Source organism: Arvicola amphibius, chromosome 10 (genome assembly GCF_903992535.2).
Source record: "Arvicola amphibius chromosome 10, mArvAmp1.2, whole genome shotgun sequence".
In the NCBI taxonomy this organism is placed as follows: Eukaryota; Metazoa; Chordata; class Mammalia; order Rodentia; family Cricetidae; genus Arvicola; species Arvicola amphibius.
The window spans coordinates 29452770-29480410 of NC_052056.1; the positions used below are offsets into that span (position 1 = coordinate 29452770).

The 27641-nt window shown below is 33.4% G+C and overlaps 1 protein-coding gene across 1 annotated transcript in view; it reads left to right on the forward strand.

Moving 5' to 3' along the window:
- Window positions 1-27641, forward strand: part of Cadm2 (cell adhesion molecule 2) — a 211215-nt gene that overhangs the window by 96480 nt on the left and 87094 nt on the right. Inside the window, exons 5-6 of the mRNA XM_038344371.1 lie at window positions 11772-11942; window positions 21931-22021. Of these exons, the coding sequence (XP_038200299.1) occupies window positions 11772-11942; window positions 21931-22021 (262 nt within the window). The remainder of the gene's footprint in view (window positions 1-11771; window positions 11943-21930; window positions 22022-27641) is intronic.

Consider the following 27641-nt stretch of genomic DNA (forward strand, 5'->3'; position numbering starts at 1 on the left):
GCACATTTGATCTACAGATACCCCAACCTTTAATCATCTCCAGGTTTTGTACACTGCTAAAATAGGATAAGATCAGATATCCAGAGTTTAAAATAAGGACATCTTCAGATTTCAGAATGGTAATTAGATTTAATAAAGATACACTATAAAGAAAAAATGACAGAAAAAGCTTCCAAATTACTCTCAGACTTAGCGTGAGTCACTTACCACATGGAAGGAGATGACTTACCTGGCTGCATATTCTCATTATTATAATTAATGTGAAAGATACTTATTAAGCATTTGTGCTATTCTGGACAGTGTCCTTAATTCTCAATATGCAAATTACATTGAAGCCTGGAAACTACTGAAGCTACAAAACAAACGAAGATAGATCAGAAGAGAGAAGAAAATATCAAAAGAATAGGGGAAAAGGTGAAAGTTGAAGAGAGAAACAAAATTCAAATTTTAGTAAAAACTTAATTTGTGATTTGGAATTACCTTCAAAATTACAATAGTCCTGGAGTTAATTACAACGTTAAAATAAAACAAACCTCAAAAATATTATAATGTTTTGGAAAATGATCAAACTAAATGAGACCAAATTTTTAAAAAATCTTCTAGTAATACATTGTACATATTCAGAGAGCTGAATTTTCTCGTTAGGTATCTTATTGATTCAAATAACTCATTTTTGAATTAAGTGGATATGATGTAGATTGATTACTTTTGCATATGCTTAGCAATACATTGCATTAAAATTTTTTTATAAAAAATTTAGTAAAAAAATTGTTTTTACTGGGGGATAGTATTATCATAGACTTTGAATAAGTTACACATATTTGTTACTTATACATTTGCTAAAATTCATAAACCTTTTTATTTCCTTGTAAAATATAGTTCCATGAATACTGTACTTTTTTGTAATATATTATCATTTAGGAACTTGATTTGTATAATTTATATATAACATGCATTTATAAAATACATAATTGTTGTATGTTATTGTAACATAATATAGTTGAAACATCATAATATCCTAATACAGACAAACATTGTCTGCCCTAAGGTATCAATACATATTCAAAAATAAATGATAGGACAGAAAATCTGGAATAAAAGGCAGCAAGAAATTCTAGACTTTTCTTGGAAGAGGTGGCAAGTGACAGCTAGTGCTTCCTGCTGTGCTTTTGGTGAATGGTTAGAAGTTACTGTGAAGTTCAACTAGTCATTCAGAGTGAATGGAGCAAAGGAAACTTAATTACAACCGTAAAGGTCATCCCTTAATTATAAGTAATTCATGTACTAAGAAACCTCATTGTCATTTAACTCCTTTTAATGGCTGCCGCAATTAGCTAGTGACTTCCATTTTAATCATTTGTTCATTACTTGTTGAGGGATGCCTTTTCTCTACACTGCCCAAAAGTGGTTTTTACGAAACCCATTCTGGGATAGTGGATTTGCATGTGTATTCTAGCACGATGTAAATTTTAGTGTCTTTGAATTCGTCAAGTTCTTCAATGAGCATTAAGAGGTACTGGGATAGAGAATTGGATACAATCTAATTAGTTAACATTGTTTATACTTGCTGACAAGACTGTATTTTCTTCATCCAATGCCTCTACAGGAGAAATTCTAACTACATCAAGTAAAACTCACTGGAACCTGACAAGCTATAGGCAGAAACACCTAGAATATAAACTATTAAAAAGGATCCTTCGTATGTACATCAAACATTGTGAATTTAAGTTCACTGAGTATATACATAATAGTGTGAAAAAAGTTTTTTTTCCAGTTTATTTATTTTTTATTAAAAATTGCCATCTCCTCCCCTCCTCCTCCTCCTTCCCTCCCCTCCCCTCCACCCACACCTCCACTCCCTCCCTCTTGAGGCCAAAGAGCATTCAGGGTTCTCTACACTATGTTGAGTCTAAGGTCCTCCCAACTCCCCCCAGGTCCAGGAAGGTGAGCAACCAAACTGACAAGGCTCACACAGAGCCCGTCCATGTCGTAGAGACCAAGCCCATCGCCATTGTCCTTGGCTCCTCGGTCAGCCTCCACCATCAGCCACCCTCAGAGAGTCCGATTTGGTCGCATGTTCCATCAGTCCCGCTTTTCCTGAGGCTGGGTCAGGACTGCAGACTGAAACTTCCCTGTTCCCATAATTCTTCTTGCCATGGCTCTACTTCCTGCCTGGTTGCCATTGCCCCACCAATACCTCCTGCCTGACTACTGGCCAATCAACATTTTATTAAAAATATTACAAGTGACAGGATAAAAGACCGTAGTCCAACAGCAATTAACTGCTTACAGAATTCTCTTAAAAGACTGGTCAATCAGGTTGGACTCTTCTTCTGAGGAACTGAAAAATCAATACTGGTTAAAGAAATTGAAATATGACATAAGGTTATAGAAGAAATTGTGGTCCCTTATCTTGTTTCTTAATTTCATTAACAAAGCAGTTTAAGAAATGGATTTGGAGGTGGGCATAGTGATATATAACATTAATACCACCACTTGGAAGGCAGCAACAGAAGGATCTCTGATTTCTAAGTCAGCCTTATTGGTATAGCAAGTTCAAGGACAGCCAGGGCTGCACAGTGCAACTCTGTCTCAATAAAATCATCAAAATAAATAAATAGATAACTAAATAAAACAGAATAAAGAATGTACTCAAAAAGAAGTTCTACAACCATTGTATTAGAGTTTGAAACAGGGAACCCAGTCAGGCAAGCTATAGATATTGGCAGATACCTGTTGGGGAAAGATGGAGGAAAGGAAGATAAAGATCATGTGATTTGTCTAGTCACATGGCAGAAATGGGGCAGATGCATCAGATAAAAATGGTAGAACATCCCAAGTGTCAGGGAAAAACATTCTCAGGTTTTAGCAAACATCTGGAATCAAGAAAAAAATTAATAAAAAGGAAAGTTATTCTTTTCTAAGTAAAGAAAAGTTGGATTTCTAAGGAGGAAATAAATGTTTATCAATGAAGGGATAATTTATTCCTCTATGTATTTGTCATGGCTTTAGCTCAATGAACTTTCCTAAGATTGAATCCCCTAATTGCTGACAGTTTTAGCTGCATTAAGTCTTCTGTTTGAGTAACATGGAGTGTTAGGTCTCAACCCAGGCCAGATACAGAATATATATTCTATTTTTTTGACTAGGATAAAATAACTTTTCTTTATAGGATCTCAACAAAACCCAGGCACCCTCTAAGACTTTGTAAATACCCAACCAACAAATATATAATCATTACATCTTGGAAGACAGGATAAAACTAATGAATAAACATCTAATTTCTACCATGAAAATATAGAGATTCATAATTATTTTACTAGAAAATATTAGTGTCTACACTGGTGTTTAAGTCATATCCTCAAATTCAGTCTCCAGGCAATGATGCACATTTAGGAAATGATTAAAAAGCCAAAGCTCCCTTCTAACTTTCCTGAACTTAAAACAAGAATATTTTAAAACTGCTGTTTTGGGTGTTTCTGGACCCGAAAACACTAAAAAATAAAAATGGTTTATGGACGTTAATTAACTGATAATAGCTACTTTGATGTAGTTGATAGTACCTACAACAATGGTTGGTGGTGATTTGCCATTGGTAAATGTGAAAATATTTATATAATAATCTATTAATAATCTCACTTTTAGATTTCATCTTGTTTTTCTACCCTAATTTGGTTAGTGTCATATTTTCAAAACCATTACATTTTGTGTTAGTGTTTCTAATATCTTAGAACTTGCACAGATCCTTTGAGAAAAAAATGAGCTATAGGTAAAGTCAGGCTCCCTCAAAAATCTCACACTTAGCTTGATCTCTGGCTAGTGAGCAAGGAGTGACATTTAAATAATTGTTGAGATTTATGGCTCTAGGGGACCACTAAGAACAGTATGGTTCAGTTTAAAAGACACTGTAAGAATTAAAGTCATTTTCAAAATCTACCAGTTCAACTCTAGGTCACTTCTATATGTAAATGATAAGTACAGGAGATATAGTTGCATAGGTAATTTAGGGACAGTTTCCAAGTCCTCCCTTTTAAACATTATAATTATATTGAATGCAGTCATCCCTAGTTTTCAAATCTAAATTCGTGTACCTGGTGCTTGCAGTACTTCTACTATTAGTGCATTTTGTTCTATAACAATTTCATACAAAATTACATATTCTGTTATCACCCTATCTATACTTTTTCTTTTTCCTTCCTACCCATGCAAGTACATCTTTCTTCCTTATAATTCTCTTTCTTGCATTTGTTAGTTTTTGTTTTGTTTCGTGTTTAACAGAGTTTAACAGACCATCTGTGTGATCCAGAATTTGGAATAACCATCAGAGCTTGGTGGCCTCACCAATGGCTGTACAAATAGATCTGATGCTTCTATCTCACTAGGAAACGATTAATTGCCAATAGAGCAGCTGCTAGTGGAAAAATCACATGAGTGTCTTCTCTCTCTTTAGCTGACTATTTGGACATGCAACTGGAGCTTAGTGCCAACAGGGACAATTTTTTTGAGCTCACAATTCCCATGGAGATACCATGCTTAGAAGACAGTATTTTCACTCCCCCTCCTTGCCTTCTGTTTCTTGCAAGATTCTGTACTATCTTCTGCAAAGTTCCCTGAGTCTTTCACTGAATCATTTATATTGAGCATCAAGGCAAGAGTCTTGGCAGTAACCTTCTATTGCAACAAGGAGAAATATTAACCTTCTACTGGTCGAAATAAAATAAAAATGGAAATTTAAAATAAGTAGAAAAATATTACTTCTCTATCAACCATCTATGAAACTTATTTCTCTAACCAAATATTTTCAGATATTTTATTAAGATTTGAGTTTCTCAAGTATATCTTGTTCAAGGGAAGATTTAATCTTATGTGCTAACTCTTGCTACTATTAACCATATATGACTATGTCAAAAATGAGGATTATTGCCGGGCGGTGGTGGCACACGCCTTTAATCCCAGCACTCGGGAGGCAGAGGCAGGCGGATCTCTGTGAGTTCGAGACCAGCCTGGTCTATAAGAGCTAGTTCCAGGACAGGCTCCAAAGCCACAGAGAAACCCTGTCTCGAAAAACCAAAAAAAAAAAAAAAAAAAAAAAAAATGAGGATTATTATTGTCCTTTGTAAAAATTGAATATGATGAGGCTTTTAAACTGTTACCACTTTTAGAATGGGGGTAAATGAAATATTGCTAATGTGCTTTTTCTGGATACTTCTTTTTCAAAGTATTTTCAAGTATATTAGAGAAAGCTTTAATTTTAAAATTGTGCTATGAGACTTACTCTCATTATTTTTGGTTGGAGAAGGTTTGAAGCAAATTAAAAATGAAAAGTTTCTCTTGAACCTTAAAAATTTAAAGTGCTTATGATTACTCAATTTTAATGTTAGAAGTAAGCAAGTTTTCTATATTCCTCATTTCAGATTTTATTAAGTGACACATATAAGTCAGCTATTTTTTTCTCAAAGATCTGTTTGATTAATTAGCAATTCATGAGAGCAGGAAGGAAGGTTATTTTTTTTTCAGTTGTATATCCTTTAGTAATTTGCCCATGCTACTATAAATAACCTCAAACCCATGGACGGGCAAGAAAGTCTAATTAAACTAGGGGGTTACAAAGAAAGCATAAAAATAAAAGAGGAACTTATTGGGAAGTAAAATGGCTTTCAGAGGAGAAGGAGGATAATGAGAGAGGAGAGTTGAGGTGAAAAAGAATAATATTTATTACGTGCGAGTAAACTTTTAATTTTAAAAATTTAAAAAATGAAAGTTGGTTACGCTGTAAGTCAAGCATTCAATTTTAGAAACCATCATCTATAGAATTTATGTTGAACATTAGTTATATCTACCAATCTCTCAAGAATGTTGTCTTCTAGGTTCTGACACAAAAGTCACATCTCTAACAATTTGTACTTTCTCCTTTTATACAGTAAAAGAGAATGTACCTAATTTGCTTACAGTTTAATGAACAGTATTTGTACCACAAGAAAATTCAGACTACATCTTTAGATTTTTTCTACTGAGATTAACTGATCCATCAAAAAATATATTTACAAATCCTATAGCTAATTTAATAAAATTTATCAATTAAATGAACTGGAAGTTCACACTGAGACCTGAATGATCTTTTTAGGTCTAAATAGTGTAAAGCTCAAACACAAGAGTATGTCTCTTATTGTACATAATTCCTACCTAAGATCTCCAAAAGGTAGATCACTTGCCATGTGGAGAAGCAATGCAAGATCTGCCTTGCTCTCAGTGTGACCTATTAACTTTATAAATGAAAAAGTGATGCCCTACTCATGTGTTTGGGTGGTATGGCAGTCTACTTCAGAATTCAGAAAAAAATAAATTATCTCACAAAAGTAGAAGTGTCTTCTTTTCAAGTCTGTCTGAAAGACATCAAAATCACAAAAACAAAGAGAGCAAATGAACCAGGTTCATACAGAACCGCTTAGGGTATGTTTAAACCACTGTTAAGACAAGGCTACCTTCCTAGGAACTTCTCTCAGGAAGAGTTCCTTTCTGAAATTCTACTGCTAATGGTCAGAATTCAGTCAGAAGAGGCATATAAGCTATAAGAAAAGAAAAGATTAATAAGAAGAAAAATACTATTTTATACTGAAAAATACTAATTTTGTGTGGTAGAAAAATCAGTGTTTAAAAGATCAAGTGACTCTTTGCTTTACTTCTTAATGGAGCTCAAGATGAAAAATGCATTTATTTTGGACTTCCACTCTCTAAGTGACTCTCTGCTGTCATTATTTCCTATCTTTATGCTTTGTCAAAAGGTCCTACATTTTTAATGTAAGGAAGTTATCATTCTAATCAAATGACTGGTGGAGGCCAAAAAAGTACAGGCCCATTTCCACCTTGTCTGATGGTCATAGACTTCTGCTACTTCTTTTCTAACTATGAGGTCACCTGGGGAGGGGTGATCTTCAGGATATGCGACCTAGAGCTGCTTTGCTACCTATACAACAGAATGTTAATGATTTGATGTCTCAGAGTGATAGAGTGATTAACTATGTAAGTTATCCTTTGTATCATGTTAATGTAGTCTTTTGTTACCTTCTCCCCTCCCACCCATTTATATTTGGTATAAAAGCTGTGAAGAATAAATGTGGGAATGGAAATTTCAGATTTTAGGATTTTTTGTCACGGAAATGCCCTCCAAATATAATTTTATGGTTTCTGTCTTATTATTTTTATGAGTCTTCTTATTCTTTACTATACTATATTTCTAAAATGCCTATGTCCCTACCCTGGTAAGAAGTATTTTTGCTGAGGCCGGTCCTCAACATAGGGCACCCAAAGTGGTAAATCCTAAAATGCCCAGAAGTGTAGTCAAGCATACAAGGGAGTATGTGCAAAAACCCACACAAAAAAATTCCACCACAGGTGGAGTGGTGAGTAATGAGCACTCAAAAATAAATAGTAGGTAACAAAATAAAAAGATAGGTAGGAAAAAACAGGATAAAAACCTAATAGAATTATAAATATGGGACAAGAAAAGAATATTCAACTATCTATATAATTGTTTGGATGTATTTTGATGGCTAGAGGAGCTTATTTGGAGAAATATTTTTCTGAGGCCTCAACAATGGCATAAGAACATTGTCACAATTATTTGATGCCAATATTCCCACTATTCTTTTACTCTTCAAAATATTGTCTCTGAACCATCAGACAAATTTCAGGCTTCACACTGCCTTATGTAAAGTGAAACTCTCCATTGTAGTAGAGTGGAAAGGTGTTTGTTGTGTATGCAAGGGAATGAAAAGTCTAAACTCTAAAGACTATGAAACAAAATTACATGTATAAACAATACCCAAACTGCCCAGGGCAAAGATTATTTACATTGGTTCTATAACTCTGTACATTATCACTTATTTAAAAATTAGTATGAGGGGTTAGGGAGATGATACTGTGGGTATTGGTTTATGACTTGCAGCATTAGGAATTGTGTTCAGATTCTTACTTTCCATGTAAAAAGTCAGGCATGATGGCCTGTAACTGAAACATTGAGGAATGGAGACCACTGGATCATGGGAGCTTGTTGACCAATCAAGATAATCTAAACAGCAAGTTTTCAGAAGAGTGATGGAGCCTATTTCAGGCTATAATGTGAGAATGACAGAGGAAGCCAGCAGATGTCATGCTATGAGCTCAGCAGGTTTTGCACCAACACATTTATGTGTATGCAATACACCCACCTCCCCACTCACTCACCTACAGAGAAAGAGGAAGAGAGAAGTAAAGCAAAGAAAAATTGAGATTTTTCATTTCCCAATCCCCTTCATTTGGAGAGGGTAAGCATCTAGTAAGGAGAAAGGCACAACTGGTTTATACCTGTTCGCATTGTGATCTAGGTTTACTCTGTAAATCAACATAAAATTTATGAAAACTATACATTATATAGGTGGTTATATTATTTGAATTATTCTCATTAAAAGTTCATTCTGTATAAAATTAATCTCAAATTTTATTGCAAAATTAATATCATATTAATGATATTTTGTAAAGGAAGCAACTATATGGAGCAGATGTGTGACTTCTATAAAAGCAGCTGTTATTTCAAATAAAACAATTAACAATGCTTAAAAACAAATTTTCAGATGTAGTATAATGTAATCATAAAAATTATCAAGAACTCTAAATTGTCTTACTTTGTTATACCAAAGAGCTGAGAATAAGTAATCATTGGACATAGATTGGCAGGGTAGAAAATAAAATCTGAAAGTAGGTGACATTCACATAAAAATCCACAAAATAATAGAAATAAAAGTATATCATAAATCTTTATGGTACTAAGTAGCCATAAATATACCTGTACACCTCTGCATTATCTTTATAAATCCTGACTTTAAGGTAGTTATTTCATAATTTACTCATATTTAACTGAAATTGTTTTAGTAGTATTATTATATGTAAAATTATCAACCAATGATGCAATAGAAGCAGAAATGATATTCATGAGATGCATTTATGAAGTCATTCACTTGCTATGGTATCCTAGAATTTATAATTAAAAGACAGATTTGTGCCACTTCAAACTGTTTTTATTCTTCATAATTTTCTAAGCCTATATGACTTAAGTGTGTATGTGTGTGTGTGTGTGTGTGTATGTGTGTGTGTGTGTATGTGTGTGTGTGTGTATGTGGTGTGTAGTAAAATTCTTGAGGTTTTTCATATGAATGCAATAATAAACATTTATAACTTTAGAAACAAAGTGTTTAACAGTTATGTACTTGTATCATTTAAATACATATAATTTTACTTTTTAAGATTAAGTAATAAAATAAATTCGTGTCTTCCCCAAAATAAGTAAAAATCAAAGAAGAATGTACTTAGCATATCAAATCTAAAAGTAAATTGTTTTCAACAAGTTGAAAAGCAAAGAAATCAAATCTGCTGCTCATTACTAACATAGTTCGCATGTTTTTAAAATTAATTATTGAATATATAGTAACAGTTTACACTGTATGAGGATATTTGGGTGCAATAGATTCTTTCTGAGCAACCAGAAGTCCTTGATATTAGAAGGCCAACACAAACACTTACATTAGTAATTTTCAGATTTTTGTTCCATGAATTAGAAGAATGAAATTAACAGATCACAAAAACATAGAGGGTGCATTTTAGATGATATTTAGTATAGATCCATGGGTAGCATCTTAAGAAAGATGACGAACAATGATATTCAAATTAATCAGACCTAAAGGTCTACCATGAGGTGGGACAACAGCCCAAGCTAGGAAGGGGAACATTAGAGAAAGAATGAAAAAGTCCAAAGTTCCAGAGTAGCTGACTTAGGTTCTGCCCAGTAAATAAAACAAGGAGACTGACCAGAACAATGAAAATGTATTGAGCTAAGACTCTTATTGGTAGCCAGATACAATAAAAATCTGGGAAGCTCATAGGGAATGTGCTAGGGAGCTGAAATTTGAGGAAAGAATAATTATTTCAGTTATATGATTAGCATGACTTGAGGTGAACCTACCTTGGTAGAAGTCTCCCTTGGCCAGATAGCCCAGTTGGATTAACTCTGAAGGGAGAAGGCAAAGGTATTTCTCCAGCAGACATAAATGTCATCCTTTTGGCTAGAAGGCAATAGCTCTCCCTTAACAAGCTTTCTATGTTGTTGTAATTTTCACATATTTAGTGACAAACTTGTTTCCAGAAAGTATCATTGTGAATTGGATGTCAAGAAATAGGAAAATGGAGAATATGTGAGAATGCTAAGCAAATTATCCTCTCAGCTACAGATAAGATCTTGCTATAACATCATATTAAGTTTAGCATATTACATGATTTCTGTTAACAGAAGTTTCTGTCCAGCCCAGTCCCACATCCATTCAGTCTCAAGAGATACACAGAGGCTAATGTTAATTACAAACTGGCCTATTATTTGCTCAGGCTTATTTCTAACTAGCTCTTGTGACTGAAATTCACCTATAATTTTTGTCTATGATTAGCCATGTGGCTTGGTACCTTTTCTTAGCAAGGCATTCACATTTTGCTTCTTCTGCATCTGGCTTATGATTGGCTTTCTGTCTTTCCTCTTCCTAGAATCCACTTAATTAATTGTCCCACCTCTATTTTCTGCTTGACTACAGGCCAATCAGTGTTTCAGAAAACCAATATGAATGATAAGTCTTTACAGTGTACAAGACCATTATCTCATAGCATTCTAATGTGTTAAAATTGGTGTGTTCTTATCAACACCTTCAAACTTAAGAACTTATAAGTTAAGGAATATATCAATAAGCTTAGCTGGAAAACAGAACAAATAATCCCCAAATGACCATTGTCTTAAGGCTTGCATTGCTGTGAAGAGATACCATGACCATGGCAATTCTTATAAAACAAACAAACAAAAACAAACAGAAAGATTAATTGAGGTTTCTTGATTACAATTTCTGAGGTTCAGTATATTTTCATCAAAGCAGGGAGTATGACAGCAAGCAAGAAGACATGGTACTGGTGCTTAGAGTCCTTAAGTCTTCATAGATAGGCTTAAACACCAATAAATGAATTCACATATTGAGAAAAATATTTTCATTTATGTTGAAATGAATTCTTCAACCAAGGAACGAGCATTTTCTCCACATAAATTTCAATGCAAATATATTAAATATTTTTAGTATTCAAATGTTTCTTTTCAATACAAACACGGCCACTTTTCTCTGTTAAATATTTTTAGCCCTTTTTAAATTTCCAATTTGTTGTTCAAGTGGAATTAAAAGCATGCACACATTACACACTCTAAATAATACGCAGATAGTGATGAACATACTCTTTCCAAATATGCTTACAGTTCAGAAATGTTACATTAAGTGTTAGAGAAACCTAAACATAAGTTGGAGGAGAAAATGCTCTTGTAAAATGGTGCTTTGCGGGTTCAGGACAGAAAAACTTGGACCTGATTATAATCTAGGTCAGTTTGAAAGCAGAGATAAAAATGTTGCATCCCACACACCCTTTCATTTTTACTTCTATACCTAACTCTTAAAATCTATTTTTGGATCTGTAATTTTTGTTCTCATCCCTAAATTCATATGTGTACATATTTCAAATTGTGAACACATCCATCAACCTATATTTCCAAGAACAAAATATATCATGTTCTTCTGGTGTTACACATATATATTGTACAGATTTGCCCTTAAAAACTGGCAAAAATAGATGATGGTTTTTGTTTTCCTTAGTTACTTGTGAGAGAAGTGTGATGGGTTGTGAGCGATGTCTCAGAAGTTTTCTACAACTTGTATTTTCAGATGTAAAGTATTTGAAAGAGGAGGACGCTAACCGGAAGACCTTCACCGTCAGCAGCACGCTGGACTTCCGAGTGGACCGTAGTGATGATGGAGTGGCGGTCATTTGCAGAGTAGACCATGAGTCCCTCAATGCCACCCCTCAGGTAGCCATGCAGGTGCTAGAAATTCACTGTAAGTAGACACATGCCACGCCCTTTATGTTTACAATGTATTTTTCTTTATTTGTATTTAAATACAGTTTTTAAATTACATAAAGTTGTAACAAATGGGCCAAAAACTTTCCTATCCTCATAAAACTCAACCATGTTCCAAGGTAAGAGTCCTTTATCTGAATGTGTGTCTTAACAAGGAAGGAGAATAAAGAGCATCTCAGAGTTTAAAGTCCTGAATTATGATTGAAGTTATGGCTTGGTGTGCACATGTGTAGAAGAAGATGGGTGAGAACACTGGGGTTATATCAAACTATCTAGTTACTTGCAAATAGTTTCCCCATATTTTTAACCTACATTCTCTATTTTAGTCTCTTTGAATGCACGGGCACCTCCACTACATCCATACTTATCATTTACAATTGCAGTAAAAATGTTAACTGAGTGATGTTCACATATGAGGGTCAGTGATGAGGCTTTGGGGCATTGTCTCATACAGCACAATGTGCAGTCAGTGTTATGAACTACAAGGTGCACAGGTGACTGTAAAGATCAGGGGGAAAAGTCAATTGCTAGTAAATGATAGACTTATAATCTATTACTTAAAGGAGGCCTGGGAATACATATTCACTAAAATGAAGATGAGTGGACTGAACTATACAAGCCAAAGTAAAAAGGAGAAGATAAATATCCTATTTATGAGCTGTTTGATTTAATTCTTTGAGATAAAAAAAGTGATTTTTTTTTTCTGGTTGATTTTCCTGGGATGAAATTAAAGCCTGAATTTGGAATAACATTAAACCCTAAAGTCCTGAACTATGATCAAACACCATTGGACTACTAAGGTCTATTACATTTTATTTCATTTATTAGTCAATATTGCATTGGTTCTTGGTAAATAGGCTTAGGACTCAGCACTTACCAAATTACAAAAAAAAAAAAAAAAAAACCAGCAACAATAACAACAACAACAAAACCAAACAAAACCAAAACCAACCCACTTGTTTTCAATTGTCATCACCACTACAACAATAAAAACTTTTCTTTTGCAAACTAGATGCAATGAAGCAAAGGAAATGTAAATAATCTCTGCATGCAACCAAGTCCCCAGTGACAATTAATGCAAGAAAAATAAGTCAAATGAGATGGTAGGAAGATGGAAACGGGGTAAAACCATTGCTTTGATGAGCTTGCCCACATGTAATGCTAAGGAATGAATGATACGATACAAAGCCCCAAATTAGGCGCACACCTGTTACATTCATTTCTAGAAACATCAATGCAATCACAAAACCATAGCAGAACCCACTAGGGCAGAATAAACAGCATTAGGAGAAAATATCAGAGACGTGTCTGAAACTATTGCAATTTAAAAGCAATTTGCATTGCATTAGATTAGTTTTACTAGATTTTCTCCTGCTGTCCTTGAAACAAATTTCAACACAAGCACACATAGAGACCACACGAATATTATATCTAGTTCCAACATTTTTATAAAATGACTTTGTGAAGGACGCTGAAAGTGCTTAGACTGATTATAAACTAGAGAATCAATTCCTTTGTTGATTTGATTATAAACTAGATAATTAATTCCTATGAGCTTGAGACAATTTAAGTCAAGTTTGAGACATTTAAAAGATATCAATTGAATGTCAATGACCATTCCCTTATTGCTTATTTGATCAATGAATCTTTAAGGTACAAGGAATAGAAGAAGCTGATAGTTTTGGAAGATCCATATTGTCAACATAATAGTTTGAATTTTAAAATACACTTTGACTGTGAGAGGTAGTAATATTTTGAAAAATATCTTTCATTTATTTAATTGTAATTCAAACATATTATGTACAAAATCATAGAAATCAAATCATATTAATTAATTGTTGACAAACACCACCATAGCTAGATTCTTCAAATAGTGAAGCAGTTGACAATTTGTTTACTTTTCTCTGTGTTGATGGAGACACAGCAGGTGAACTGTAAAGTTTTCTTACTAATAACCAAACTGTTTTGAATGAAATTAGGCATGCTCCCTGTCTCACTAAGAAAGAGCAATAAGGGAGCTTTTAGGTAGAGACTGAGTCTCAAAAAACAAGAAGAGGAAAAGAGTACAAATTGCAGAAGTCTACTTCTATTCTAACCTATCCCTAAGCATGCACAGTTGAGAACTCCTTTACACACAGAGATACACAAACACACACTTGCAAAAAAAAAAAAAAAAAACCAATAAAATGAGTCTCAGAGAAACACATTACTTAAATAAAAAAAAACAATAAAGAATCAGAATTTGGTGCTATCAAGAACAGAGTCACTGCTATCACTGAAAGAAATTTCAAAACTTGATTTGGAAAACAGAAATTTTAAAACACAACCAAATTTGTTAATATAAGACACACTAACCACACTAACCTGGCTAAACTTCTAAAAACTGAGTATTCTGACCTTTCTTATGTCACCTCAGTTTTTCACTGACTTTAGTCTAGTGTTCCTCCATATCATAATCACAGAATCTGAGAGAGATACAGTTTGTATTAAAAGGAGAGCAAATACATGAAATGATGCAGTCTTCATAAAAACCTAAGGACAATGCCATAAATGTCTGTATTTTCCACCCCAAAGTAGGAGATAATCACACCACATAGTTAAACATGTGTAATACATTTGATGAATAATTTGCTATGGATTTGAGGAAAATAGAATGTAGTTTTGGACAGAGGAATAAAATGGCATGATTGGCAAATTCAGGATTTTTCCTTGGTATAATAATATTCTCACTATGGAATATGTCAGAATGGTCCCAAATAAACACTTATAAAAAATGCCTGGTCTACAAGAGCTAGTTCCAGGACAGGCTCCAAAGCCACAGAGAAACCCTGTCTCGAAAAACCAAAAAAAAAAAAAAAAAAAAAAAAAAAAAAAAAAAAAAAAAAAAAAAAAAAAGTCAGTGTTTTCTCTGTTGCACAAAAAGAAAACGTATGCATTCTTTAATAATATGCACAATAGTAATTGTCAAAGACACATAAGCTGTCAGATTGTAGGACATTGGAAATAAGAGAAACACATAGCAGCAAGGAACATAGTAAAAAAAAAATACATGGCAAGGTAAGTTATAAAAAGGTGTTTCATCTCTGTTTCCTTGTTATGAAGAATTTTTAAAGGAATTATCCTATGAAATTCATCAGATCAACTTTTCTTACTTAGAAAGTATTAATCATTTATTAAAATACTTCCACACAATGAAGGGACTCCTTTTAAACTGAAATTTAAGAGAAAGAAAAACAGATATTTTCTTTTCCTGTCAACCACACAAACAGTTTCAAATTTCACGTATTAGATAAGAGAACACATCTCAACTGAACAGCATGAAAAGCGACTCACTTTTTTTATATATGAAATCTCTTATTTATCTTTGTAACTTTACCCATATCTCTTTTTTAAAAAATATCTTTTTATTGGTCTGATTTAAATTTTTAGGAAACAGATCATATGAGTCAGATTTAATTCAGTGTTCAGTAGAAGAAATCTATGTGCACCAGCAGAAGACACCACACTGTACACAGCATAGAAAACACAAAACAGCTATTTCCTGCTGTTCCATGACATTTTATCGATGTAACTAGACTAAAGCAGAACTCTTATTGAAAATGAAAATCAAAAGGAAAAAAATACTGAAATGTCAGAGTAATGTTATTTGTATGAGAAAGCGCTGTAACACTCTAGAATGAGACAAGTATTAGATTCTGAATTTTTAAAATGTTTATGTATGTGCTGTAAAACACTTTATACACTTCCCCATCAAAACATTGAGCTTATTATTAATTATTAACATTTGTTTTGTAATTGTATTTGAATGTGATGTTTCACCTATAAATATGAATAGTTGTTTAAAAATGTAGATCACTTTCATTTAAGCCATAAATAAAACAATGAAAGTGGCTCATGAACTGGGCCCTCCATTTGAGCCCAAACACTTTATCTGAGTAACAATGGAAGGTGGTAGGTAAAAGCCAGGGAAGAGAAGATGAGGGAAGGGAAGATGAGGAACTGGGAAGGAAAGGAAAGGACTTTGGGAAAGAAGAGAAGTGGAAGGAGCTTTAGGCTTAGGAATAGCATTTTTTAAAAATTAGATCAGTTAAGCTAGTGATAAATGAAAATATATGCATTAAGCCTGGTCTACAAGAGCTAGTTCCAGGACAGGCTCAAAAACCACAGAGAAACCCTGTCTCGAAAAATCAAAAAAAAAAATACATTTAAAATAACACAAAACATGCTATCACTATTAAATGAAATAGTATCTCTATAAGGAATTAATAGCCAATTTTAGTTCCTGACCTATATATTTTGATAATTGTGTTTCCAATCTAGTAAGCATGATAATGGATAATATAGGTGTTTAATTTCCCTTTAAAATCTTACATTGTAAAATGTACCATAGGGTTTCTATGGTGATTTTGTTACTGTTAAATCTCATTTAGAGAATTACCTTGGGCTAGGAAAACAAAACTCACTGTTGTAAATTTTTGCTACATTTATCAACCATGTAATGTATTTCAATTTTTATTCCCATGACTTGAATACAAATACAATTCTGATTATTACAGAAGAGATTCATTGCTTTTGTGCTTGGAAATTACTGACTTGGTTGTTTATGTACTTTTTTTCTTGTGGTTATTTGGTGTACAGAACAAAGATATTTCTAAGTGGAAATGGAGATTTTTTTTCATTTGATGTGTTTTTCCATTGATTCTTCTTTTTGGCAGATATGTAGGCTGTAGTGATGTCTCTGTGGTTAAGAGCACTTGATACACTTACAAAGGACCTAAGTTCAGTTCCAAGCACCCTTAGTGGTCAGTTCAGGCTCCTTGTATCTCCAATGCTTTCTGCTGCCTCTGTGAGCACCCACACAATACAGAGAATCTTGACATATTTTTTGGGTTCATATCATATGAGAATGACATTCTGTACTATTATTTTTTTCAGAAAATGTTCGGAAAATAATTTATAGTTGCCTCAATCTTTTTATCAAATCTACCTTTTCTTTTCATTCAGTGACTCATAACAGTCTTTACTAGTTCCAGAGTTTTCAATGCCAGTGTCTGGCACAAAGACTCATATGTCACACACATGTGCCATGAACACATATATACAGGTGAACCATAATACAACAAATAAATAAACCACTCTCCATCTCTTTTCAGAAAAGGACATGCCTCCCATGTGCTTGCTCAAAGCATAACACATCAAGTTGAAGAGGGGTGTAGATGGGAAAGGGAAGGGGCTAGGAAGAGAAGAGGGAGGGGAAACTGATTGGTATTAAAATAAATAAAAATGTTATTTAAATAAAAATTCTGATGCCAAAAACCTTGAAAAAAGTAAGTAAAGCTTTTAACAAAAGTCTCAGGGAAGATCTCTTGTAATAAATGAAAAAGGGAGAATAGTTTAACAGGCTATTTTCATCTGTCAAAAAATTAATAACCTGAAAGTAATCAAGGAGAAAGTAAAAAGGTGAGAGAGAGAACATTTGTGCATAGACAGAAGTTCTGTCCCACCCAGTCATGCAGCCATTCAGTCCCAAAGAAACACACAGAATTTTATATTATATAAACTGTTTAGCCTGTTAGCTCAAGCTTATTATTAACAAGCTCTTACAACTTAAATTAACCCATAATTCTTGTCTATGTTTAGCCATGACTTGGTACCTTTTCTCAGGAAAGCATTTTCATCTTGCTTCCTCTGTATCTTGCTGGTGACTAACTCTATTGTCCTCTTCCCAAAGTTCTCTTAGTCCAGTCACCTTGGCTATCCTTTCTGCTTTGTCTGCTTGCCTACTAGCTAATCAGCATTTTATTAAACCTGTATAGGTGACAAACCTTACAGTGTACAAGAGCATAATCCCACCAAATTTCCCCATTTTTTCTTTTCAAGACAAAAACCCTGAATCTAATCTCCTTTGTTTAGCTCCATAACAACTTGTAGCCAACAGGCTAAATAAAGACAAACATACATAACCCATTTTGGGGACATAATTTTATAAGATACTCCCTGCTGATCAGGGACACTGATAATCTTACAGGACCCATAAAAATTTAGGATTATGGTCAAATCCTGACTGGAATATTCTATGAAACTGGATCATTGATGTCCATGAGTTACATTCACCTGATAATATACACATATGCATAAGAAAGAAATGATTTCTGATATCATTATCATGGTTTAGGAAAAGCATCGTATAGCATCATTTCTGACAACTGGGGCTAAAATTGAAAACAGAATCTAAACATGCCTTATGATATCAAGTTACATTGTTGTAATTCCCTTAAAGTAACTGATAAAAAATTTATAATGCTGTGTCCTGTATGTTTTAGTAACTATGCAAAATTTTTATACAAATAAATAATTTGTTAGTAGTCAGAGGAAATACTTTTGTCAACAAATAACATAAGCAAAAGTGTTATTTTAAGCAATGACCTGAAGGCCATGGACAACCTTGAATGATTTATTCCAGTTCTAAATTACAGATTATCTTTTTTACTCAATATATTATATGGAATGGATTTGGTGGTTTGGGCAATATACCTAACAGAAAAAGATTATTGGTATATAAAGCCAAGTTATTTTTTTAATACAAAAGGAATAAAATAAGATTTCATAGGTAAAACATTTTATTCAGAGGGTCAACTTGTTAACCTGCAAAACTATCAGTAATGGACAGATGTGGCTGAACTACAAACAGTAAATGTATCAGAGCTTGTGCTCTGAGGTTGCCTATTATGAGGTTTCCTAACAGCTATTCTGTAAAATCTTTGTTACGAATACAGAAAATCCATTCTAAGCTAGATCAATGTTTCACTTTGATTTTTATTCTTAGATCAAATATAACAGAAAGTATCCTGAATTCACAAGTTAATACAGCTCCAAATTTTTTAAAATGAATGACCTTTTTATTATCGTGTTTTAACACTGCAATTATATTCTTTATGAATGAACCTCAGAATTTTTCAAATAAAAATATAATATATAATGGTAAAAGTTTTCCCACATACTGACACACTTAAATCTATATCCAAAAGAATATGGCTTTAAAAAAAGTATTGCATTCTGAATGCAACAGAAATCTTAAAAATACGGTATCCCTATCTTTCCACTTCATCCCAGAAACAATAATCAACCAAACTTTTAAATGAATTGTCAGATATCCTACAAATAGGTTGTGTTTTACCCATTGTTTTTGCATGGCTCTAAGAATTACCTTTTAGTTTATCAAAACTTTTATCAAACTTATTTATTTATTTAGCAATCTTTTAGCTTGAATGAATGTGTAAGTGACACATAGCAGAAAGAAAATAAGCGGCAGAAAGAGAAGTACCATTCGATAAAGCGATGACAACATCCAGGAGAGACTACTGGAGTAGCGAGATTGAGAGACTAAAGAAAAAAAAAAAAAAAAAGCAATGTCAGTAAACCTGGATTTTACAAACATCCAGAAATACCGGCTTGGAAACTTGAGGAAATCAGGAGTTCGCAATTCAGTGTAGGAATCTGTGCGACCTGGAAATCAGAATTTGTTATATATAAATGGAAAATAAAGAGATCCATTTTAGAGAGTTGTTCCTTAAATTGGTGAACTTTTTAAGTCCAAGAATACACAGAGTGAGCCAGCAATGTACAGACTAGAGAGTCAATGACTTGTTAGTCCGCAGCCGGGGTGTTATGGTCTGAGGACCTATGCTTCTCTTTCCTCTACTTCAAGACCTGTCAGCCTAGGATTTAGGAGCACCTGTTTCCATTGTAGTCCTGAGATCCTTGTAGACAAATATCTAAAATAGTTTTCCACTTCACAGTAACCATTAAGCAAACAGAGAGGACGGGGGACTATGTTCAGTCATACTACAGTGCTCCCCAATCACATAACATCTTTCCAATGTCTATGCCTTTTAAAGTTTCTGTCGCTTCCCAAAGTTACCACAGGTTTTTGACCAAGTTTTGAATTGCTGACCGTTGCAGGACAATCTAGATTCAAATTTGAGGAAGTTCAAAGGCAGAAGAAAAATCAGAGAATCTTCCGATGCTTAGGATTCTTTATCTCTTAATCAAACTGAGTGAGGCCTAGCCACATTTTGAGATCAAACTGTTTATTCAGTCTTCCAATGGCAATGTTAATGTAATACTAAATCATTGACACTGAAATGTCTAGAATACTATTAGAACAAAGGGTACACTCAAACCAACACACAAAATTATTGTCACAGACAGACAAATTAAATCTATTTCCCAGAATCATATTTTTCTGTAGATTGCCCTCCATTCCTTCCATTAGAAATATATCTGTCTTTTATAAGATGATACTTATGTATAGGTTGAAGGTCAAAAGTTGATACGCTTCATTTTGACTAGAATAATCCTGGGTCACACCTATCTTCCCACATAATTTTCAACGTTTCGGTGCTTGTTGACTAAATTACATCATAGCCTTTGTAAATGACTCATTTAATAAATGTCTTCTTAGTAAAACGTATCAACAAGTTATACTTACACCATTTAATAAGTATAATGAATTTTTATAGTTTTCAAATTAATGGTCATTCCAGAGTCATTTTATAGAATTATAATTTACCATGATGCACAAGGAAAGTAATTTTGTAACCAGAATATTATTTTTACTTCATATATTTTTCGTGTGATGGCAGAAACTAAATTCAGGGCCTTGTATGTACTAGGCAATTGTTCCAATACTGATCTACATTCCCAGCCCTGAAATCACTCTTTATCTCAGGCTGGACTTGAACCAGAAGATTCTTGTCTTTGACTCTCATATACTAAGACTATTAGTATCTATCTTTTCCTAATCCTGTCTTACATTTTTGGTTATTTCACATGTATTGTCTTGTGTACAGGCTTGAGAAAGATTGCATTTGAAACATAAAAAATTTTAACATGTAAGATCATCTACATAATCATACTTTGTTGTTTTATATTAGCGAAATTTCAATACTATATCTTTAAGGAAGATAACTAACTTAAATATTTCAGAATTGATTAATGCTCCAAAGCAGCATACGAATATGATGTCAGATGGGTTCCATTTTTCCATTAAGTCTAAGGCAAAGGGGAAAATGGCAGTCTGAGAGGTCAAAGCTATTGTGTTCGTTACACAGTATATAGAGATAAAAGGGAAAAAACTAGGCCACTTAGTTCTATACAGACTATAAAGAAATCATTGTGCTTATATGGTTCCTCTATTCTTTAAATGCTATTTTCCATTTCTTCTATGAAATATGTACTTTCCTGATGTTGAAAGGATATCATGTGCCATGTGATTTATATACTGTATCCTCTTGAATCTATTTACATAAGGATTGATTTTATTAAACAGAAACAATTACTATTTTTTAACAATTACATCGTTGCTATATGAAGCCAAACGCTACCTTTCAGGACTATTATAAATAGCTATTTGATGTGCTTTGTCCACTCTGCTTTAAAGAAAGCAGCGTGTGCTCAGAGCTGCAGGGCTGTCTCTTCAAAAGGATCCTGCATAATGCTTCTGAGACTGCAGTTTATCTTGAGTTCATTGGGGGTTCCTTATTGTGAGTCCCTGGTAGCCCAGTGACAATGAAAGTGTTGTTATTCAAATGCACATAAATGCATTCAGTCCACAAATATAGTATTCATAGCAATCTATAAATAGTGGAAGAAACAATTGTGTGAAATACTTGATATTCATCTGAACCACATTTTTGCAATATCACATTTAAATTCAGATTTCAGAGAGTCTCCTAAGATATTCAAATATTTTTGTTAAATTGCACAGATGGGAAAGTTGCAGTCTCATATATATATATATATATATATATATATATATATATATATATATATATTTGTGTATAAATATACATGATATCTATATTTATATATTTATAAGAAGCATAAGAGATGCTGAGCATGTGTGATGCAATTATAGTGTATCCTTATATGTCATTAATGATTTTTCTCTTCTTTTTTTCTAGATACACCATCAGTTAAGATCATCCCATCTACTCCTTTTCCACAGGAAGGACAAGCATTAACTTTGACTTGTGAATCTAAAGGAAAACCACTGTAAGTGATCTAGTGACTGGTAAACTTTTCTCTCTTCAATCAGTATTTGATGAAAGGGTGTAACTGTAGACATCTTCATTCTAACCTGTTCTTGTCAAACAATAGAACAGGCTCTTTGGTATTTACTCCTTTCTCCCTCAGATTTCTCTAACATGAATGCATGTGAATGTAGAATACAAATACAGAGTACACAATCAAATGACCGGATGAGAGGCAAAATGATGTCTGAAATGCTTAGTGATAAAGGCAAATTTGCTCAAATGGAATACCATAATCCATTGGATTTCCTGAACCATACCAGCACTCCTTCTACTGGTAGAGATACTTTTCTAAAAGGAGTAATAAATTTTGAAAGCTATGGTATTGTTATTGTAAGGAATATGCAACATTTCCTTTAGGTATAATTCAGCAAGAAAAGCTCGATGGAGGTCTGGGATTCAGTTACGTAGAAATAAACTTGAATGTGTAATATCCACGCTTGCACTAAAGATGACTCCAAAGTAAAATCATCTCTTATTTTATGGAATAACACAAAGTCTTGGGAAGTTTAACAAATTCAATATTTGATCTTTCTCAGAAGATTTTTCACAATTGTTCCCTGAGGATGTCAATGAATGGCACCTTGCAAACGGAAAAAGAAAATTAAAACATTTATTTTTGATGCAGGAAAGAAAATTTAATCTCAGAAATGAGAACCAATTTTTGTTTATTTACATAGGATTAAGGTTGGTGAGACAGGCTCACCCTTTGGTTCCGTCCAAATCTTAGAGTCTTTCACCTACTATCTGTTAGTTCACCTGCTGAATCTAAATTTCCACTTCTGTGTAAATTCAAAAAGAGGTTCATGGTGATTCCATAACTGGAGCTGAAGCCTTAGTTTTTACAAGAGAGGAATGACCCAGGCTCTGGACAGTGTGACAATAGTTATCCTACTAGATTTGCTTCTCTATTTAAAATTTTTTAATATTTGCTAATATCCTACTTAAACGACATTTGCAGCAAGAATGAATGCCGATATATTTTTTAAATATTCCAAATCATGTAATATCTTTGAATATTAATTCATACATTAATAATGGTCTAAAACAGTCATATTTTACATTTAACCTTATGGGTCTCAATGTTATAATGAATATAATGTTATCATTTTATTAATAACGTGTTTTGATTTATTGTCCTAGATTATAGCCCTATCACCCACCAGTATTTCTTATTTTTTTTGTTCAACTTCCTTGATTTGTTCTTTGGTTTAGAATGCTTCTTTCTTCCTTCTTCCTAAATCAAAATCTACCCACTCCTCCCCATTTTCAGAGTATCATCTCCAATAAATGAAAATGTTAACTTTTTTAAATGAATTGAACTTATAGATCTCTTTAGCTCATACTATATCCCCAAGAGTGTCAATTGAGGCAGACAGAGCACAAAACCAGGGAAGACTGAAAACACACCACTTGATTTTTCTCAGAAGGAAATCTTCATATTCATAAAGAGAATGGTCTTACTAAAGCACAAAGAAGGATAGCAAATTGAGGAGGATTAATCAAGAAGTTCATCACTGGACAAATGAGAGAATCACTAGTGGAATGATCAGTCACTTCTGAGGATGATACACACAAAGCAGAAAAGAGACGATAAAAACATTCTAAAACAATTGCAAAATAAGGAATAAATTAAACCATAATAAAAATAGTGCCTACATTTAAAGAAAGATTTTAAAAAGTGGAAGCCTAAATAAGGAGTGTGGTACCACATGGACCCACTGGGAAGTCTGAAATTGTGTCATTTATTCTGGTAATCACCACCAAAGTTCCACTCCATTACTTTGCAGCTATTGCACCTGATTCCCCACTTTGTTATTTTGGCATCATTGAGAGGCAACACTATTGGCATAGCATTCAATTGTTACCCAGGACAGTAAATTTCTATTATCTTTCCTTTTTACCTGAGTCGCTTCTAGTGATCAAGTGAGGATCAAAAACATAAAACCGATAATAAATATATTTTCATCTTATAGGTGACCTGAACAGCACCCTTAAATCATGTCCAAATCTTTATTGTTCCTTTAAAACGCATGTGTAACCAACATATGTCTTAAAGAATGAGCAATTCATCATTATTAGGTGCATTGTTTCTGTTTAAATCACACTACTATCTGTGTTATAAATCATGAAACTGTAGCACAGCTCAAGTTGCAGTGAGATTCATGTTTGTAGCCTGCCCTCCAGAATGCTAATGTTGTTTTCCTTCTTCTAAATGTGAGGGCCCCAGTGACTGTTTATGAACAATCATGCCTTATTTGCCTGCTTTGGACAGGAGCCTTTTGCCATTTTCTTGTAGAACAGCTGCATAACTTGGGCCAGTACCAAATTGTTCCACTTGACATTACTATAGAGGCATTCTATTCTTTCCTTAAAAGAGAGATTACTGTACATGTCTATTGTTTTAATTTTTGTCTAAAGTGAGGACCAAGCTAATGCCAGCCTCTTTTCTTTCTAGTCCCCAGAGTTTCTGCAACCCTCTTCTGTCTTTGGCTGAATTCCCAGACAGCTTTTAGGCAACACATTCTCCATTTATAAAAGTGGAAGAAGAACATACCCTTTATATTGCATTAAAGTCGTGACCTTAGAAGATGCAGGGTGGCCCCTACATGCCAAGTACATGTGACAAGTGAATCATCATTCATTTTATCCAAAGCTTAGCACATTGTGAATTTACTTTAAGGAAAGAGAAAGCAAGGGTACATTTTCCAGTGGAATAAGTGTGCATTTGGCATTTATTCTGTAAGAAGAAAATAATTACAGGAGGTGATGAATTTTCCTGTATACACAACACAATGTTTGTATTGTAGTTCCTATTTTACCATCTAGTAATTATAATTTTTCTTTTGTTCTTGGCAGAAATCTAGCATTCATAATTGCACAGAGATGAACATCCTATTCTGTGTAAGAGGAAAGACTTTAATCTTTAGAAAGTCAGATCTTATGCCACTGAGCACCTAGTGAGGTACTGAAAAGGAACAATTATATATACATTTTGGATATGATCAGAAATTAAGGAAGAAATCTGATATGTACATACAAATGCATTCCCTCATGGACAGAATAGAATTACTTCTTCAAAAGACACAAAAGTTAAGGCAAAACAGTTTTTATACCAGTCAGTTTCTTCAGACTAAAATGTAGGCTTCTCTTACAAAACACAAATCACAAGTCATTTGCCAGTTGTATGCAATCCAATTAGTGAAACTAAATTGCAAAATAAGCCAGGAGTTAATGAAGGCAAGTTATCATCCAGAGTGAAATATTGTTCACCAAAATAGGGAAGATCTGATATTGATGTAACAGTATGGGTCTATTATCCCAGCAATTTCAAATCACCCCATCTAATACGTGAGATGTTATTAACCAATATTTGCATTTCTCCTGCTAATCAGAAATGCTTCTAGTTAACCACCAAGTCACTATTAATGTTTAAGTCAGATTGTGGTACAGTGCTCTGGGGTACAGTCACCATGGTGGTGTAGAAGTAGAAGCTAAGACTTACACCCAAATTATATTATCTATGAATATTCACAGCATTAGTTGTCACTAATTAGATTCTTAGCCACTCAGAGTAGTTTGCTTTTGTAAGTTCATAAACTTTCATTTTAGAACAAGTTTAGATTCACAGAAAAATTGAGTAAAAACTACAGAAAATTCCTATATTCCACTGCTTTTCCACAGGGTCAGCATTATTCACTGCTCACACTAGTATTTAATTGAGCCACATTGGGGCAATACAGCTTGTCGTCCTGTAAAAGTTTCTCTCTTACTCTTGATTATATTTTAATCTCTAAAATTATGTAATGGCTATCTAATAGACCAGTTATGCAATGATTGAAGGCAATATATCTGTAAGGTCTCCCAACAAGTAATGTCTTAATAAATAACAACCATGAGAACTATTATATGTCATTTGGTAAAGAAATTAAATCTAAAGTACCTCACCAAGAATTTTACTCAGAAGTCTGAATTATTAATGAGATGCTTAGTAAGTCCAGACGATGAATTATGATCATAGATTCTTCCAAGTGTCTGAAATTTAAGATTTTGATCAGAATAAACACATTATAGGACAGTAGTTCATGAATTTTAAAAATCATCTAGAAGATAAATACAACCAAATAAAAACTAATTGATACTAAAGTCACATAAAAACTGATAGCAGACACATATTATTCAGGTTATAATAATAATGATGATGAATAATAAATAATATTCTTATAAGAGAATGCAGAGGCAAGAGGCTCTTTTAAAGAAAAAATGCAAAATAATGAGAAATTGATAACTGGCAAATCTGAATTCATTGAAATGGCTCCTTCACAAATAACTGACCATATTTTAGTAAACTTGAAAGAACTATAAAGAGGAAAAAAATTAATCCTGGTTCTACAAATGTGGAAGAGGTTGCCCTTCTGGTAACTATTACTAGGATGGAACAAAGATTTTCAGTTAACATGTTTGAACAGAAAGCAAATGCTTAAAACCAAAACAAACAAGCAAAAACCAATTCCTATTGTTTTAGACATCCCAAACTGACATGATGACAAACAGGCGGTGGAAAATCCAGTGTCTCTGAAATGTACACGGTTGTTTTGTTGGTAATTTCTAAATTTTCTCATTTGTTTTTGAAGTATTTCATTTAAAAACATTTCTATGGCATGTATCATGTGGGTATGTGAACATGAATGCTGGTGCAATGTAGTCCAGAGGCTTTGGATCTCCCTGGATCTGGAGTTGCAGGTAACTGTGAGCTGCTGGATGTAGGTGCTAGGAGTTGAACTTCTGCAGCAGCAGTACATGCCCTTAACTGCTAAGACACCTATCCAGCAACTTGCTTATTCATAGTTGTCATGGGTAAATCAAACAATACTTTGTGGAAACAGATCAAAAGCATTTGTCTCCTACGGGTTATATGACCAACTCTAGTTAATAGTAGAATAGAGATTGCCATCACAGTAACAACCATGAGAGCTGTCTTGGGTTGTTCACGTCATGTTCTCAGATCTCTGGCAGAACGTTTTCCCAAGATTTTAATGAGCTTGGCAAGAGGTAGAGAACATTCATAAACTATCAGCCAAAGTATTCAAGTAGATATAAACCAATAATGTAAACTCAATCCTGTCAGATATCTGATATCTAAATATAATATCAGATATATTTATCTGATATATGATAAATATATCTGATATCTGAATATGTAAATACAGGTAAAAGATAGATATGGTAATGTATAGCTACATATACATAGAGATATAGAGATTATCATGTGTATATATATATATATATATATATATATGGAGTTTGTACATAGAAATAACTGCTATTGCCAATACACTATAAAACAATGGGGTGTCAAAGAGCCTAGAGAAAATAAGCTGGAATTTTAAAGGAAACATTAATCATGAGACTATATTTCTTATTAAATATTACATATAGTTTATCTCTCAATTAAAGGAAAATAAAGCAAAGAATGGGTATATCTATCATTTAGAAATTATTGTAGGAAAATTTTTAATAATAAAAGTCACATGATTTTTTTCATATTTTCCTTTGATTTGCAATCTAGAATATTATTAAAT